Consider the following 18,117-nt stretch of genomic DNA (forward strand, 5'->3'; position numbering starts at 1 on the left):
CAGAATTTGAAGTTCTAGAAATATGTGATTCCCGTTACCTTAGGGGGAGATTGCAATTCTTGGTCGATTGGAAGGGTTACCCTGTCTGTGATCGCACTTGGGAACCTGTGGGTAATGTCCATGCTCCTCATTTAGTGAGAGAGTTTTATCGCCGTCATCCCTGGAAACCTGGTGCAACTGGCCTTTCTGGAGGGGGTTATGGTGTTAGGACACGTACCTGGAAAGCTGCGGGTCGCTACTTTACTTGGCAGCTCTATTCCAGGTATCGGATCAGTAGGAGGGAGACTCTCCGACACCCCAATCAGCTGTTTGGTCCAGGCTATGGGCGCACGCGTGAGCCGCGGACCAAGGTGATCGAAGGCTTGCGCTTCAAGCCTCGTTCTCGCCCCGGAAGGACCGCGGCGCATGCGCGGTTCTCTTCACGCTCCAAGCCTCGGTTTCGTACCGCGGCTGTAAATAGCGATCTGGTGCAGGAACGAATCGCGTCTTAACGCGGTTCGTTCCTGACTCACCGTTGTTTCGTCGCCGGCTCCTGTTGGACTCTGCAGCTTTGCTTCTCTTCTCGGCCTGGATTCCAGCCCTTCCTTTTGTCTGGTCTTCTTGTTTCCACTACCAGACTCTCCAGTTTTGCCCGCCTGGGTCCCCGCTTTCCTGCCAGGCCTTCCTGCCTTTCAGCCTGGTTCTCCAGTATTTCCCACCGGACCCTCTGCCTTCTGTTGCTTGGTTTCCCTGCCTGGTTCCCTCCATTTGCCTGGTATCCCCGCTTCCCAGATTGGCTACCTACTCCTTGCCTGGCCTCCCTGTTGTTCCCTTGCTACTTTTCCCTTGGTTCAATCCTTTGAGGTTCCCTGAGGTCTATCTGCCCGCCTACTTGGTGTCCCTATTTTTGTTGCCTTGCTGGGGTACCAGTCTTCTTGCCTGCTCCAATTTAACCTCAACATCTTCCGGATTTGCCTGGGCCTGGACTCTCTCCGACAACTCGGCTACCCATCCTTCCACAGCCTGCAAATTGACTGTTGCTTGGAATTCCATTGAACTGAGTGTGTCTGGCTCTCCCGGCGATCTTCTGAGCCCTCCCCCCTGGGCCATTCTACTGAGCTCTCACCTCCCAGGACTTCTCGACCTCCTTGTTGCCCGTCTCGCCTGTGCCAGCTACAGCAACCAAGGTCACTACAAGAAGAAGATCTTTGGTGCTGGGGGGTGGTCCCCGTCCATTCCTGTACTATCAGGACGGGACTGAGGCCGCTTCCTTGTACCATATTCTCTACTGGTTTATCCGAATTTCAGACTGGCTTCCCCAACGCGGACATCATCTGGAAACAGAGGTACGTCCAAGTTGCGAGACGTACACCTTAACAGGAACTCGAGGGCTTCGGTTCTAGATTACGTGTTTATCTCATCAGATTCTAATAAATTAGTAGCCTCCTTTCAAATTATTTCTTCCTCGGCTAGTGACCATAACATTATTAAGATGTGTTGGATTTCTCATATTCAACTAAATCATAAAATCTACGATCATCAAGTGCAACCAAATAGCGCTAATAATCGCCTCAAATGGTCTCTTAGGCTAATTACCAATTTGAATCAGAGGCTTTTACAAGGCAACATTAATGCTCAAATGTTCCCTCAAATGTTTTACAATTAATACATATTGATACTTAAACAAATTACTTTTCCCCATAACCGCCCTGTCTATATTCACAAATATCCTAGAATAACAGTCATTACCAATTTGAAGTTAGAACTAAAAAAGCTCTAAAAACTCCACTTGCAAAATCATCTTTAGCGTTAAGGACTCTTCTGAAAACTAGACATAAAAATAATGTCAACGAAGCATTAGCACTTCATAAACAAACAAAAGCGGAAGAAATGTTAAAGGCTCTTATATCTAGATCTTCAAATGAGATATGGAAAATAATTAATAGCACTCTATCTAATGCCGGAAGATTGGTCATGATAAACACCATCTCTGAGTCCACTTGGACAAAGTTCTATCAAAATCTTCTCCGGTCTTCTAACTTACAGCCGGGCGTTCACTTTCCAAACCAAACCTGATTTAACACAGCTAAAATTTGACATTCTAGACATTGTTCTAATAATTAAAAAGTTGAGCTCCTCCAGAGCCCCAGGCCCAGATAACCTAATGAATGCAATACTTAAATCAAATCCTAAGGCCTGGGCTGCTCTCCTTGAAACAGTTTTCACGAGAGCAATAAACACGACTGAAATATCACCATCTTGGAGAGAGGCTATTCTTATTCTCATTTTAAAAAAAGGAGAAAGATCTAAAGCGGAAAACTACAGACCTATAGACCTTTTAGATGCACCGGGCAAAATGTTTGCTAGATTAGTGGTTTGAGATTTTACAAAGTGGCTTATTGATAATCAATTGATGGACAAACATCAATCAGACTTTGTTTCGGGTATTGACACAGCACTAAATATTTTAATACTTTCTACTATAAAAGACCAAGCTATTAAAAAATGTTTTTCCTTGCTGTAATTGATTTTAAGCAAGCGTTTGACTCAGTCCGAGTCAGATTTTATGATTAAAACTTTTAAATGCAAATTGCCCTATTTATATCAGGTTTTTAATCTTCCAATTTTATTCTAATACATCTGTTAAAATCAAATTGACAACAAGTTGTCTTTTATCTCAGGGGATCGAGACAAACACAGGCCTAAAACAAGGATGCCCATTTGCTTCCATCCTTTTTTTTAAAATGTTTTATTAGTGATATTCACCTTTGTTTTAATTCTGTACGATAATTTCCGCCAAAGTTAGGATCCTGGGAAATCTCGTATTTATTATACGCACATGATTTAGTCCTGTTAGATATGACTCCGATTGATTTACAGAGGAAGCTTACAACTCTGTCAGTTTATGCCCAGCAGAATCAATTGGTTATAAACACATCAAAATCTAATATTTTGATTTTCCATCATCAAAGCCAGAAATCAAGATTTAAATTTAATTGGAAACTTAATGAGTCCTCATTACTTCACATATATGAATATAAATATCTTGGTGTTAATATAAACTCGCACCCTTCGGATCAACCATATAAAGGGGAACTTGCTACTTGAATGAGGCTGCTAGCAATCCAAGGAAAGGCATTACAAGCAGCCTATGGAAAATTCTCCCTTGTACCGGCTCGTATATATTCTACACACAAAAAGTCAGACCCATAATTACTTATGGAAGCCAAACCAAAACTTTTCCAAAGTCAGTCAGATGGGATATCCTAGAGGGTATTTATTGGAAGCATATTCTGCCAGTTGCATCAAGCATGCCAATTGCCCTTATTAGATATGAACTCGGCTCAACATCTCTTAATGCCATAGTTTCCAAGTTAATGCTATCAACGTACAGGACATGCCTCCTCTCTTCTTCTACTTCAGCTAACCTATTTCCCATTCTGCAAAAAGCTCTACAAGCTTCTGGAATTACGCCATTACAAGAATGGAAGCAGTCCTGTCAAGAAATACTCGAGGAGGCTGATATTGCTGAAGCTATGCTACTTGATACCCCGAATAAAGCTAAACTCAAGCTGTGGAGATCAGATTGGATCATCACTTCTGACAAAATCAGAACCTATAAAGTGGTTATAGAAGGCTAATTTCAAATTAGAGCCCTGAATGAACTTCCTCAATATCTTATGAAGATTCCTGATCGCAAATATGCTGATTCGTTCCTACGTTTCTGGCTAAATTTACTGCTTAGAAATTATAAAATTGCAACGTACAATAATTCTGCTAAATCATCTAGAATGTGTAGACATTGCAAAGTTGCTGATAGCATAGAGACGACAAGACATCTTATGTTAGAATGCCCTGTACTAGCTGATATGAGGACTCAATATTTGTATAAACATTTCTGCCCTGTAACTTTATTAACCCAAGACGAACTCTGGGAGGCGCTATTTAATGCTACTAAAACTTCTTTCATTATTGATATAATTCAATTTTTAGCGGAACTTCATTTATTCTCAGCATTTGAATATGGCGCATACAATGACTAGCTAATGTGTGATTCGACATTCCTTTGATAAATTAACTGCACTAGCTCGATGTAAGAAGGATTCAATTGGAACACTGTATATACGGAACTGCTAATAACAATTTAAAACTATGTGTACGTACGTTGAATTGAGACTGCTAGTTTTCACTCTTATACCTTGCATAGCTCTCTACATCTGGTTTTCAAATACTACGACTGTATCACCTTTTGTTTCTTGAAAGCACAAGTTATGTATCATTTTAAGTTCACTTTATCTATTGTATCAAGTAATTTTCAAACGCTTTGAGAAAGTTTTTGTAATTCTGTAAATTGAAAACGTTGATATGTCAACTAAACCAATTTGATTTGAATTTTAAAAAAGTATCTATTCCCATATAGAGTATCGCTCCTCTCAGAATTATTTCCCCAAATATAATTTATTTATATAGGAATTTCTCGTAGCTGTCTCACAGATAGGTAGGTGGTCACCCTCTTAAGGACAAGTTCGATTCTCCTACTCTAACATCAGGTGGGCATGAGTCAGCAAGATGGTGTTTGATTCCCTCTGCAGCCTACAAAAGTTAATTACTAAATGTGATTCCATGTATTCAAAAGGCAGTATTGTTTCTTTTTTCTTCTTTAACAAAATATTAAACGGCATCTCCAGTTCCTCTGTCTGATAACAGAACATCTGGTATCAGTTCATTTGAGGTCAGAGTTGGGATATTTGTGACCCCCTGAGAAGGCTGATTGCCATGGGGCATGAAGGTGGACTGCTGTCAAGAACCATTTATGACCGAGTACCACCTCCTTCAGTTATTCCAGCATCTGCATGTTCCTTGTATCCAACATCAATTCTCCAAAGGTAAAAATGTCCTTCTCCTGGCTGATACAAAGATTATTTAAGAAGAGACCACTGGTCAGAATCTATTTGTTGTATATTAAGGGTGTGTAGCCTAAGCTCAGAGACAGATGAAAGTTGTAAATGGTGAGGAGCAAGATTTTATGGTCGGACTCAAGTCCGTGTTCACACATTTCGCATGGGAAAGCAAGATAGCCCCTCCTGTTTCTGTGGCTGTTGAATGTCATTAGACGGTCCAGGCCATGTTTCTGGCTGTATTCACAAATGCAGCCATTGAAAGTCTTTTTTTTATTTTCCCCAGTGCTTTTACAGTTCCACAAAACAGAGCATCATTATAACATTTCTTTACGATGAAACATTTCACATTTGTAATATTTCTGTATGTTTCTTGATGCAAAGCTGATTCTCAGTCCCATAAAGGCAAGCAGACACAATGCAGGGCCCAATTCCTTTTTTCACTTTTCTATAACATGTTGTGCGTATAGAAAACAAAATTGACTTGTTCTCCAATTAGAAAAAGGTTGCAAGATTCCATGTCACTGAAGAGATTTATTTTGTGCCTTGTGATCTACCTTGGACATATACTCTTGTTACAGATGGGCAGCTAACATCGCACATTTCCTTGCACTTATCTTTTTTAGAGGTTATGCACCAATTGCCACAGCTCACAGGTTGATTTTTTAAATCTCCACTTTTCTCTGCATTTTTGTATGACAGCTGTTACAATTCATAATAGGCTTTGATTTAAAGAGAAGAGGATACTATTTTTTACGGACCTTCCATCATTCTTTAACTAGGCGTCAAGGGAAATTGCTGGCCATGCCAAGCAAATGCAGAATGTACTACCAGGCTTGGTTGATGGGGGTTTGAATCCGCTTGAAGGTTTCTAAAGATTTGGAGCTGAAACACAAAATGAGTCAAAAAGATTCCAACCCCAATCGAGATGGCTCGAAGATCTAAGAATACCTGTAGTTGACCACCACCCAGACTATCTTTTTACCTGCTGTTTTGTTTTCCACTTAATTTATATTGATTATTTATTTATTTATTTATTTGTATTTGTGTTATTTTTCTTTAGTTGTAACATGATGCCTGTATCATGATTGGTATCAATCAGACCTTTTCCATCAAGGAGGTACCTATCGTTCGAACTGGTTTGAACCAATTTTAATTAAAAGCTTGGGGAAAATGAGAATGTCAAGTTTTCACTTGAATCCTCCCAATTGTCCTTTCAATAGGAATATGGCAAATATGTATTGATTAGAATCATGATTTGAGTCTTGCACTCAGGGCCGGCCTTAAGGGTAGCAGCGCCCTGGGTGAATTGGTGCCCCACCTTGCATCCCCCCGCACGGCCCTGGTTAACAGGGGCGGGGCGGAAGGGGGCTGGGCCAGAATGGGACACTTTTTATTTTTTACCTCCTCGCTCCGGCAAAGAGGTAATGATACGAATAGGGCGCGTCAGCATCCTATTGTCATTAAATGAGCCCGCCGCTGCAGGTGCATGTAATGACAGTGAGGCGCCTGCCATGCCTTCTGCCACTACGTCAGCTTGGGGGAGCCCTTGAAAGACTCCCCCTGAGCTGGCGTAGTGGGGGGCAAATGGCGCCGTTCATCATTAAAGGCGCCCGCTGCGCCTTCTCCCACAGCGCCAGCTCGGGGGAGCCCTTGAAAGACTCCCCGAAGCTGGTATGGTGGGGGCTAATGGCGCCCTGGGGGGTGTGGTGCCTCGGGCTGTCACCCGGCTCGCCCCACCTTAAGGCCGGCTCGGCTTGCAATTTCAGGCTCACCCGCCCCTAATCATAACCCTCCGCGGGTGGCGCTTGTTGGTTCATTACATATTAACAGTTGAATGAGAGCAATTGCACAGACGGCTGGCATGGTTCTGTCCAACTGATGCACGCCTCGTTTTGATTCTAAAAATAAATCATAGTAATGTTTTACCTTTGACCTATTCACACACGTCAAAAAAAAGACACTTTGGGCCTCGTTTCCATTTTGGTGGCATTAGTAGTGCTAATATCGCCAAACTAATTTATTTATTTATTTCATTTGTAAAGCGCACAAACAACCCTGAGGCATTGAGGCGCTGAATTACTGTTTCTGAAAGTGGTAATGCATTTTCTAATTATGGGGTTTTTCTTGCTCACCCTTCTGAGGTCCCTTGGGACTCCTTCATTGGGGAGGGGCGGTATTGTTACCGCAATTTTGAGTGGCGTTTTATGAAGCCTCGTCTTTGCCTCGTGGCTTCCAAGCCCATAAGCAGGAGGTATGGTCCAGCAGGCGGTGTTCACTGTCTTTCTTTTAGCTAATACCACATGGGTAAGGAGGCCCTTTGTTTCCCTCATCATGCCAACAATTACACAAAATTAAAAAAAACGGGAGCATGTGAATGGTGATTCTAACACTTCATTTTAGGCAACATCTCCACCGGCACGAGCCGCCTCCCCCTCAGGACCCCTGTGCGTGTACAGTGTTGACATGTCTTATGTATTGATTACAAAATCCTGCGAGCAGGTCATCGCCGCCTCTGACTGGTCTCTACGATGGGCTGCAAAAAATCACCATGGCAACCCCTCCCGGTTGCTGGCAGGGCACGAAGAAGCGCACAAAAAAATGACTTAAAAAACATACTTTTTTCATAATCAGAATATTCAGACTCGTAAAACCATCAGGGTTTCCCAGCGCATAAACAATGCCCGGGTGGCTGGACTTCAAACCGGGGGACGGCGGCCAACGCCTTCCCGGGTGCGGCCCCTTCAGGAGAGCAGATGTTTACATGTGATGGTTCTGCTCTGCGTTCCTTTGTGCACGGTCAAGGGTCCCGGGACTGTCCGGCCATTGTCTCGAGTTCTTCTCCGAGCACTCGGCCCCTGCTTACTCCCCAATCATGAAAGGCTCTGAAACCCGACTCAGACCAAGGAATAGTGAGTGGTCCGGGTACGTGTGTGCTTTGTACCTGCCCAGGTCTCCCGCCGTTCGTCACCATTAGGCAATACCCCAATAGGGATAAACAATTCTCCAAAGTCCCGATAAGCAAGCAAGGGAGTGTGTAAGGCGCATTAATACACTACTGTTTGCGGCAACGGGCCCGCCTACAGCGGTGCATCCAACAATAGCAAGACCACCCCCTCTATACCCGTCCCTCCTCCCCCCACTCGCCATGAAGCCCACCCATCCATACAAGCACTGTTGCCCCTCCTCCTTCGACTCTCTCTGCCTCCCCCCAGTGATCTGGGAAGGGTGTTGAGAGGTTTTCTTTGATAGTCCTAGCGGCACCAGCAGACGTGCTCCTTCCCAGAGACACGGTGAGTGCCACATTGCAGACAGAGGCGACGGTAAGTGCGCCCCGCCCGTGCGGGCTGTTCTGCCTTTATCCACGGGGGACAGGGGACAAGCATGCTGTACATTGCATCTTGCGTATTGCATTCTTCTTAAACACATCTCAAGGCTTCTGCTAAATTCCCCAGGCAGCGCGCAATCTTCCGTCCACCGTCCAGGTGTTTACGCACAGAGCAAACGGTGGTTTTCCAGCTGCGCGCTCCCGGTCCATGTACATTAGCATATGTGCGCGTTTCTGTAAGTAGATTTGAAACGAACAGTGGGTTTTTGAGAATATGGTAAGTTATATTTTAATAAACAACAGCCATGCCTTCCTTACACCCCCTGACAACATTATGTTACGTTACGCTATGTTTCGTTTTGTTTGGGGCATATCTGCATGTGTCTATAGAGAGAGAGTGTGGTGGCTTGGTGCCACCCAGATTGTTTACCGAAAGCAAACAGTTGGTTCCGACAGTCTGTTACGTTTCCAAAATGATTAATACGGCGGTAAAGGAGATTTTAACCAGAAGTCATGTTGCGCGATGTCGTGTTATGTTGCTTTTGGGACGTTATACAGTAATGTACGCTTTGTTATGTTACAGCGGTTATGTTACATCACATACTGTAAACACGAAGTTCGTTTATACCATGTTTGTTATGTTACGAAATGTCACCGTGTATCAAGTATGTTACCCTGGGAATCGATACGTGAGGTTAGGGTGTTGCTAGGTTTGCAAAAGATCCGGGGCTACGCTAATGTCCGGACTTTCGGGACTGGGGGCTAGCTAGTCCTTTGGATGTAGCCCCTGAGCTTCTATCAGGGGCTACAACGAAAAGATCAGGGGCTATAGCCCCCCCCAGCCCCGCCCCCCACCCCAACTAACAACGCCTACACTAATTTGCAATGTTACTTTGCATTACGTTGGTAATTGCATTTACGTTACGTTAGGTCGGGTCATGTCGGGATCCGTTATGTCTATTACGAGTGAACGTTCTGGCCAACATACCATCGAAAAGGGCGGCAAGGGGAGCATATAGGACGTTTAAACTAGAGGTGTGGAGGTATGCGCGAGCGAGGCATTTTATCACCCTTTGTTGAGATGGACACGGGATCGATGGGCGCGCATTGATCCGGGAGGCCGCACGAGGGCGGCTGCGGAACTAACCACCCGACTCTAACTTAAAGCGGGCTTCGAGGTAACGCAGTACATTAACTCATTACATCTCACAGGGAAAGAACAAATCCCCAGAGGAAAGTTTTCTCAAAACTTGTTCCATGGGGAGCCGGAATTAAAAGCTGAGCTTCCCATTCTGATTAGTTTTTTGATGGCGGAGCCCAGTGAGTTAATTGACTCCGTTACCTCGGGAACGAGCCATTCCGCTTTTACCTGCAGGAAATGGAAGGTAGCGGCGTGAAGACACGCCCATCCATAGCTCCCAAGGAGGGAGGGCATATTTTGGACATTGTAAGCACCCCCGCACATCATGCTCATGACAGCTGTTGACTGATCCCCTAACTACACGCGCTTACGTATCCAAACAAGAAGTCAGTTTGGCTAATCTTTGTGGATGTAGCGAAATGTACATTTGTACTTGTTACAAAGGTGGCAATTATTTCCAAATGTGTACGGGGCCGGTTTTCTGTCCAGTTTAGGCGCGAGGGGGTGGGGCGCCGGGAGTATTATTGCTTAGAAGCTTAGAGGTGGAAGAAGCGCCGGGAGACATTAGAACTAGGGTTTCCACATACTCGTATAAAATGCTGCTTTCATAGGATTTCCACCTCCAACTACGTCATGGAACTTGAGGGGCTTACCCTAAGAAGCCCAATGGCTTAATTCATAAGGATTGGCAGTGAGAAGATCAGGAGATACCAGTGAGCATCCCAGTCAGGGGTGTTGCTAGGTCTGCAAAAGATCTGGGGCCACACTAGTGCCGGGACTGGGGGCTAGCTAGCCTTTTTGTGGTAGCCCCTGAGTTTCTATCCAGGGCTGCAACCAAAAGACCAGGGCTATAACCCCCTCAGCCCGCCCCCCCAGGAAACACCTCTGATTTTCAGGAAGCCTACAATGAGAGGCAGTGCAGCGAAGCTTGCAGCATCTTTGAGATGTTCACGTGCATATGTTATTCTCAAAGGTCTGCTTGATGGCGTCATGAGATGTGTAAAAAACAAGGGGGGTCCAGGGAAGTCCCTCTGCCAGATATTAGTCCTGGTTACGAGAGCCTTACCCAGAGTCTCTAGCTCACTATCTTTCACAGAGAAGAAATATCCCAAACATATCAGTCTTTGTCCTGCCCTGGGGCAGTCCAGCACCAAAATGCTAGGGAATTCTCCTCTGAACAAGAGTACCAACAGCAACCCCAGATACGTGTTTCGGTCTGGTTGAACCTCATCAGTAGGGTGGAGCTGTGCCTCTCTAAGAATAGTGAGCAAGGGGTCCGCGTCTGGATTCCCCTAGTAACTTAGGGTGAGACCCAAAGCTACTTAAATTATTCAAAAAACAAGGTGGTTACTGGGAAGCCCCTCTGCCAGACATTAGTCCTGGTTACGAGATATGCTCCAGTTGTAGGCTTTGTCAATCCAGTGTAGCCAAGGGCTGAACACCTGAGATGCTGGTATTTGCTTCCGTACTATTCTTTAGGACTCGATCTCAAGGGCTATTGAGACTTCAGTATTCCAAAACTAAGATGGCATTGCCAAATTCTACACAAGGGAGAGTGCCCTCTCATTCTACAGGGAAATTAAGTAATTGTACCAAGAGCACGCCATGCTTCAACATTGTTATCTGAGATCGCCCATCACATTTCTCCCGAAACACTGTTAACCGAAGAACACATTTCTCAAGAGGGTGACCACAAGTGTTGACCAAATGGGCACCAAATGGAAGGCAGGGTAGGGTCAGTAGTAGTGAAAGCTGAGCGCAGCATCATGGTTTTGGAGATGACTGGGCTTCACTGCCCAATGAATTTCCATCGCAGCAACCGTGGAGGAACCAACAGGCCGAGCATCCTCAGCCTTGCATCTTTCGGAGGTTAAAAGAATGGTAAGGTACCATTAACTTGGGTGAAATATACAGCCATCATTTGAATGAGCTCACACCGTGTTTTGCCTACTTACATGTCCATAGATAGCCTTCCCAATCTGGGCCCTACCTGTATGGAGACTTCCACTAATCGACTTTCTCAAAAGAGTCGTCCATTTTGTTTTACTTGCAATGCCCTTATAGTCGATTACTAAATGTCAATCATTTCCAAAGAAGACCCTGTTTTGTTTAATTATGTTGATGGTTTTCAAAGGGGTCCCAGCATATTGTTCTGTTCCCCAACCAAAGTCCACCTTCTGCTTCCTACCTCCCTTCGTTCCTATAGTATTCCTTTTGTTACCCTTCACATTCATCTTAACCCTTAACCATCACGCTATTTTCCTAAAAGTCTTGGTATGATAGCTCAGTGAGACAATTGCTTACCTGAGGCAACCCTCTGTTCGCAAGTATGAATCCTGACAGCAGCGATTTAGTCCCTTTGTTCTTCCAGGGTTGATCATTTTTGGTAAAATTCGGTATTATTACGGTTCTTAGGACCTGGAGGAATCCAGGGAGAACAGGTGATAGTAAAGGTTTGTGTCTTAATAGTTGTCCATTTGAGGTTGCTCAAAAAAAGGGCATTTTTTTTACTCTCATCAGAGCATTGTTTCGCCCCGGAACGTCCAGACCCACTAGGTATGGTTTAACCCCCCACCCCTCCCACACACGTCCCCGTCTCGGCTCGCCCCAAGAAGCCCTCTGCCAATTGACCCCCCTGAGCCACTTGTCTGCTCAGTCCTCCTGCACCCTCCACTTCCTTTGGCAGGTTTTGTGGGTGGTGTTTCCTGCACGGCCCTTTTTGTCGGCAGCACAGCAACCGTGGCCGACCGACGCGCAATGGATATTATTGTGTTGGTCGACTTTTGCTCCTGATGACATTGTGGCGTGTCGACCTATTGGTTGGTCGACCTGTAGCAGAAACACAGTATCCACTCTTACATTTTGAAGATGGCCCTTTGACCTGAGATCATTTTCACCATTTTAACATTTTTTAACGATCACAATTACATTAACAACATTAAAAAGTGAACAGAAGACCGGATTCTAGACAAAGCCGGCCTCCCCATGCATGCATATGGCCACAGAAATCTTTGGTGACCTGCAATATCCTCCTAATGTACTGTTGAGGGTACTTTATCCAACATATTATCACTTGGCTTCAGCTCAGTACACTCACCCTTGAACCCACCTCCTTCCCATAAATAGAGTACATAGCTCAGGGGCAAAGTGCTCGCCTTGGAAGCATGACGGCGCACAGCAACACAGGTTCGATCCCCGGGTCTGTGCTTAGAAACCTCTGGGTATTAAGCACGTTTTAAATAACCAATTATAGTTATAATTATGCCACTCCTATGAGAGCCACACCTATGTGTTACTGCAAGACCCTTCTCTGGGCTCTGCAGAGCAGTAGTGCCCCATGCCACCAGTACAGGAATTCTATTTTCCATTGCGCTACCTCAGCTTGGCAGCTGCAGAACAGAGGGGTGTCCCACATTGGCAATGCACTAATCTGCCCTCTGTGTTCCCGAGCAGTTACTGCATGGCTCAAGAGCCAATCATAATGCAGTATGCTAATAAGGCGGGGCATTCAAGGCCTGTTTACCATTAGCACCACACCCCATAGAGCAACATGCTCTGGCAAAAAAGGTGAAAGCAAACTCCCAGAGCTGACACGACGAGGATATGACAGGCAGGTAAAGGTGCCTACCACCTAAAATACGGGAAACCCACTTTGTGCCATTTTCTCTACCCGTGTTTCAAGGGATGTGTCCAGCAGTTTTTTTCCTTACAGCACAGACTCAATAAAGCTTTTCAAACGTGCACAAAATCAATGATTTCTCGCTCTCTATGCTTATTATGCATTGCCGAAAGGAACAACCTGGTTTTCGCTCCAAATTTGAAACAGTTTTACTTTTCAAGAGTGGAGCAAAAGCAGAATGTGCCATTACTTAGTGTCGAAGCAGAAAGTATTGTCGAAAATCAGTTTGCTCAAAATGTTTGTCTTGGTGCAAAATATGTATGTCTCGTGGTCCCCGTGGAGAAAAATCAGGTTGGTACAAAACGAGGTCTTGTTAAGGAGGCCATCTCATCTCAGTTCCCTGAAGCAGCTCCAGGACCTTATTACAGAGGACATACTGCCAGTCCTGATTTAAATCTTTTTTATAACTAGCGCTCCAACAGGCAGTACCACCTGTGGTATTACAATTACTTATTGCAGGCAGAATGACGTTAAAACTGGGGTAAATACAGCTAGGAAAGTACTAACTCAGGTTCCTCAAGTGATCCTACTTGCATGCCACTTACACTATACTAATTATACTCAAACCCCAAAATGTATCCTGCCTAAATATGGCAATATTTGGTTAATCTGGCCCTGTTCTGTGAGAGTACTTGTTAAAATATACCATAACACAACCAACCCCGTTATGCGCCACACTTAATTAACACACCTTAATACCAGATCCCTGTTAAAATGTTAGTGTTTAATCAATTGTATAATTCATCCAATTATTTCCAGAACTCTTAAACCTTCTATTTTTAAAGTTATTCAGTATGAACTGTACATTTGATACATCCGCACAATACACAAAATAAATGCCAAATTGTGCAAATTTGATACATGTATACAATACACAACAATCAAGCCGACACAAGTTTAGCTTCGAGGTCACAATACACCTTCTGTGGCCTCCAGTGAGCTTTTTCCAGGCTATATCAATAATTTTGACTAATACATTAATTCATCATAACCTGTATTCAATTGTTCCATAAACCTAAATTCCACTGCTTGGCTTCCCATCACAAATATTATAACAATCTGGGGGTCATCTTCGACTCCACTCTATCCTTCTCGTCTCACATCACTGACATTGCTAAAAAGTCCCACTACCAACTGCACCTTCTCAGAGGTATGCTACCTTTTCTCACCTTCCCACAGAGGCTCACTGTCTCCAGAGCCCTGGTCCTCTCTAGCTGGACTACTGCAACAGCCTCTTTCTCAACCTGCCCTCTTCTACCCTCCGTCCTCTTCAAGTCATCCAGAACAGAACCACAAGACGTATCCAATGCCGCATCTCTCTGGCGCTGAAATCCCTTCACTGGCTCTCCGTGATTGCAAAGATTAAGTTCAAGACCCTTTGCATTGTCCACAAGGCTTTCTTGGGCCTGGGCCCGCTCTACCTTTAACCCTCTCTTCCTAAATACTCTCCCCCGTGAGCCCTCTGCTTATCTTCCTCCAATGCTCCACGAGTGAGCTGTTTTTCCAAGCAGAGATTTGGGGGGAGATCTTTATCCTTCGCAGGTGCCTCCCTCTGGAACAGCCTCACTGCCTCTCTGTGTCTTGAACCGGATCACCTGAAGTTCCGGAAACTCCTCAAGACCTTCTTCGCCTCCTTCTTCTCTCTCCCTCTCCCCTGCTAACCACCTCCCCCCTGCTTTCTTCCCCTCTAGCCGCTACTTCTGCTCAGTTTGCTGACTGGTTGCCCGGTGCACCTTCGGAGCCTCACAGGTCCCAAGCTTCCTCACCAGTCTTCTGCACTGGCCTCTGGACCCTGCTCTGCCACAGCACTTCTGCACTCTCGGTTACGACCCATGAGAATGGTACCTCTTAGCACTTAACCCATGTTCTTGCTGGACTGGGTGCACTTGATCCACATTCCCCTCCGTCCCCTTGGACTGCTTTCTATGGACTACGACATGAATGTACCACGCCCAGTAAGCTGGTTTTTCTTGTTCTCCCATATGTCTCCCCTCCCATGCATGGTTGCACTTTGAAACACTTGCTCTATAAGCGATAATAAATAAACAATCGATCAATCGGGCTCTTTTCTTGTCTATATCTTCTCACAGTATCACCCGTGCCAGGATAGGCACATGGAATCAGCGTTCTGAGCTGATTTGGAATACAAATGTGCCTGGATAGGCACATGGAATCAGCGTTCTGAGCTCATTGGGAGTGGAATTTAGGTTAATGGAACAATTGAATACAGATGTGCCAGGATAGGCACATGGAATCAGCGTTCTGAGCTCATTGGGAGTGGAATTTAAGTTAATGGAACAATGTGCCAGGATGGCACATGGAATCAGCATTCTGAGCTCACTGGGAGTGGAATTTAGGTTAATGGAACAATTGAATACAGATGTGCCAGTATAGGCACATGGAATCAGCGTTCTGAGCTCATTGGGAGTGCAATTTACGTTAATGGAACGATTGAATACAGATGTGCCAGGATAGGCACATGGAATCAAGGTTCTGAGCTCATTGGGAGTGGAATTTAGGTTAATGGACTAATTGAATACAATGTACGACCAACGAATGTATTAGTCAAAAGGATTGATATAGCTGCCAGTGGTATCACAAATAGTCAGTGGACCACTCTTTTCCAGCAGCTAAACAAATACTACCAGGATAAATGTCATAAAGGGTCATTACTGCTGGTTTTAAAATACAGGAAAGCTTTCATTTCCATTTCTGTGGCTGACATGTGACCCTCACATGCACAAACCACCCCTATGCTCACATTTGTGTGTTTGTACTGTTCACACAAGACACATTCATCATACCGCTCTTTTTCTTTCCTCCAGCAGACTAACGTCTCAATTCCCTCTGGCTGGAGTCTGCCACACCATGCACAAGCCTAGGCGCTCTGACGCTGCACTATAAAAGCAAATTCACAATATTTAACATACACCAGTTGCTATTTATGAATGCTACCTTATTTTAGGCGCTAAAAACAGGCAATACTGTCTGCATTTTTTTCCATTATAGAGATTTACTGGCAGTAATACCATTTTGTGGGCTGCAGTTTTAGTGCTGGCAGTTCTTTTACCCATAGGTATTCACTGCTGGAGGTAACCCAGCAGAGTGAGTTTTACTGGCGAAAAGAATGTTCACTTCCTGTAATTGGAATGTCACTAAAGCCGGCGGTAATTGACATTTACCGTCAGCGGTATTCATATCACCTGTTCTGTAATGAGGCCCCGTTCTCTGGCCGCGGGCTTCTCTTTTAAATATTAGGATCAATTTGCATTCGATCAGGGGTGGACTGGCCTATAGAGAACTCTGGAGATTTCCCGGTGGGCCTCTGCACCCTGGGCCTCTTTTGTGTGGTATTTCCAAATTTTCTTATAGGAAAAGCATTGTGCTTGCTGAAAATGTGTCATATGGGGCCACTTTGAACATTATTTCCAGGGCCTCTTTTAGTCCCCAGTCCACCCCTGCATCCGATTTGATCAATTGAAGTTAACCATAACTAGAGCTTGCAGAATGTCTCAGCTTGGCAATGTAACTCTAATATTATGGTTCCCTGTATAATGAAGCGATTCACTGTCTGGTTTCTTTTTCAGGGTCGCCACTGAAGAGAATCTGCCTTACCACATCTAGGAAAATACATTCCAGCTGCCCAAATTGGTAATCTTCACTTTTTTATATATATTTATTTAGAGACCTCTTGGACTTTCTGAGGGGGTTTCTCTGGCAGTTGGGCCACGGCTCACCATTGCAAAGACTTCAAAGTGTCCATATGCTGCGTAGATTTCCCAAGTTGCCCCGTGTCACGCACACGTAGGTCCCCAGTCCTGGATGGAATGTTTCCATTGATACATTTTTCCATTCATAAATTCAGAACTACAGATCCAAGGATGAAAAGGAAACAAAATCGCACAGCAGTAGTTTCTCGCGCGTGACGTCTAGTCATTTCACTTCTTTGCTGTGTGAGTAGCTCGTCCAGACATCTTTTCCCACGCTTTTGATTAGCTCTGATTTGCCCTGCGGTACAAATATGACCAAAAGTACCAGGATAACACATGGAAATCCAGCACTGATAATTCATGTCACTTGCACATTTGTAAAGTGCTAGAAAGCCAAGGGTGAGGCCTCATAGTACATTGTGAACTACTCACACCTGACATGAACAGATAGCGATTTCTGACATAAAATTCCATAACAGCATATATGGTAACTCGTCCCATGTTTACAGTCATGAGTAAATCAGTCCTATTTTTTAACCAATTTTTCATTGCATGCTGGGACATGTAGTTTGTGCTGTGCCATGATAAATATTGTCCGACAAGTTCTAGCAAGTACATTGTTGCTGGGTAAAAGGTCAGGGTGGCTGATGATGGTTCTGAAGTGCCTGTTAGCAAGTAAGGCGTGGAGCACTTTATCCAGAGGAGCTGAGACACTTTACATAGCAAGTTTTAGTTCAGGAAATTTAGCAAATTGTTTATGTTTTTATGTAGCGCCATTGCAATTAGGTGTACTGTACAGCATGGAAGTTATACATAAAATAAGTATACTTTTCAACAGATATTGCTACTAAGAATAGCCCAGGAGCGCATGCTGCGAGGAGAGGTTGGTTGCAGAGCGGGGGAGGATGGTGGTGGCTGTTGTCAGCCCATCAGGATTCAAGGGAGCAGGAAAAGGGGCACAAAGGAAGGAGGGAAGCGAGTGAAAGTGTGGAGAATTGCTTTATGGGGTGTATTAAATGAGGATGGTGGGACAATGGGGCTCGCGGCAGCTCCATTCTCAGCAAATTTAGAACCCAAAAAGTCAAGAGGCGAGAAAGAAAAAGGCAGATGGCTGGTTTGGAAGGAGGGAAGTTTAGCGGGAAAAGAGGTCACTGGGAAAGAGTACATTAATTAGGTAGAAGGCATTCATTTTGCCGATATCACTTGTCTACCGAAACATCGTAGGGCGGATTCATAGAATTTTTTGCATGATAAAAAGTGACTTTGCACTTTTCAGAACGCAAAACTTCTTTCAGCGCATCATGCATCACACTTTGCGTGTATTTCTGGGATTCTGCGCGGTTCCGTCACATCTTTACATGCAGTTGAGCGCTTTGCGTGAC

The 18,117-nt window shown here is 44.6% G+C and overlaps 1 protein-coding gene across 4 annotated transcripts in view; it reads left to right on the forward strand.

The window, feature by feature from the left end:
* Positions 1 to 7,649: 7,649 nt before the first annotated feature.
* LOC138472164 (glutamate receptor U1-like) overlaps positions 7,650 to 18,117 on the forward strand; it is a 375,942-nt gene continuing 365,474 nt past the window's right edge. The window contains exons 1-2 of one of the 4 annotated variants that reach the window (XM_069610199.1): positions 7,650 to 7,802; positions 16,613 to 16,676. Coding sequence is in view for 1 of the 4 variants with exons in the window: in XM_069610197.1 (XP_069466298.1) it covers positions 8,414 to 8,441; positions 16,613 to 16,676 (92 nt within the window). In the remaining 3 variants the exon portion in view is untranslated. Of the gene's footprint in view, positions 7,803 to 8,008; positions 8,201 to 8,398; positions 8,442 to 16,612; positions 16,677 to 18,117 lie in introns of those variants that run through there. The other 3 variants (XM_069610198.1, XM_069610200.1, XM_069610197.1) reach the window with 3 other exon arrangements.

The sequence above is a fragment of the Ambystoma mexicanum genome, chromosome 8, assembly GCF_040938575.1.
Source record: "Ambystoma mexicanum isolate Mex_15411 chromosome 8, UKY_AmexF1_1, whole genome shotgun sequence".
Lineage (NCBI taxonomy): Eukaryota > Metazoa > Chordata > Amphibia > Caudata > Ambystomatidae > Ambystoma > Ambystoma mexicanum.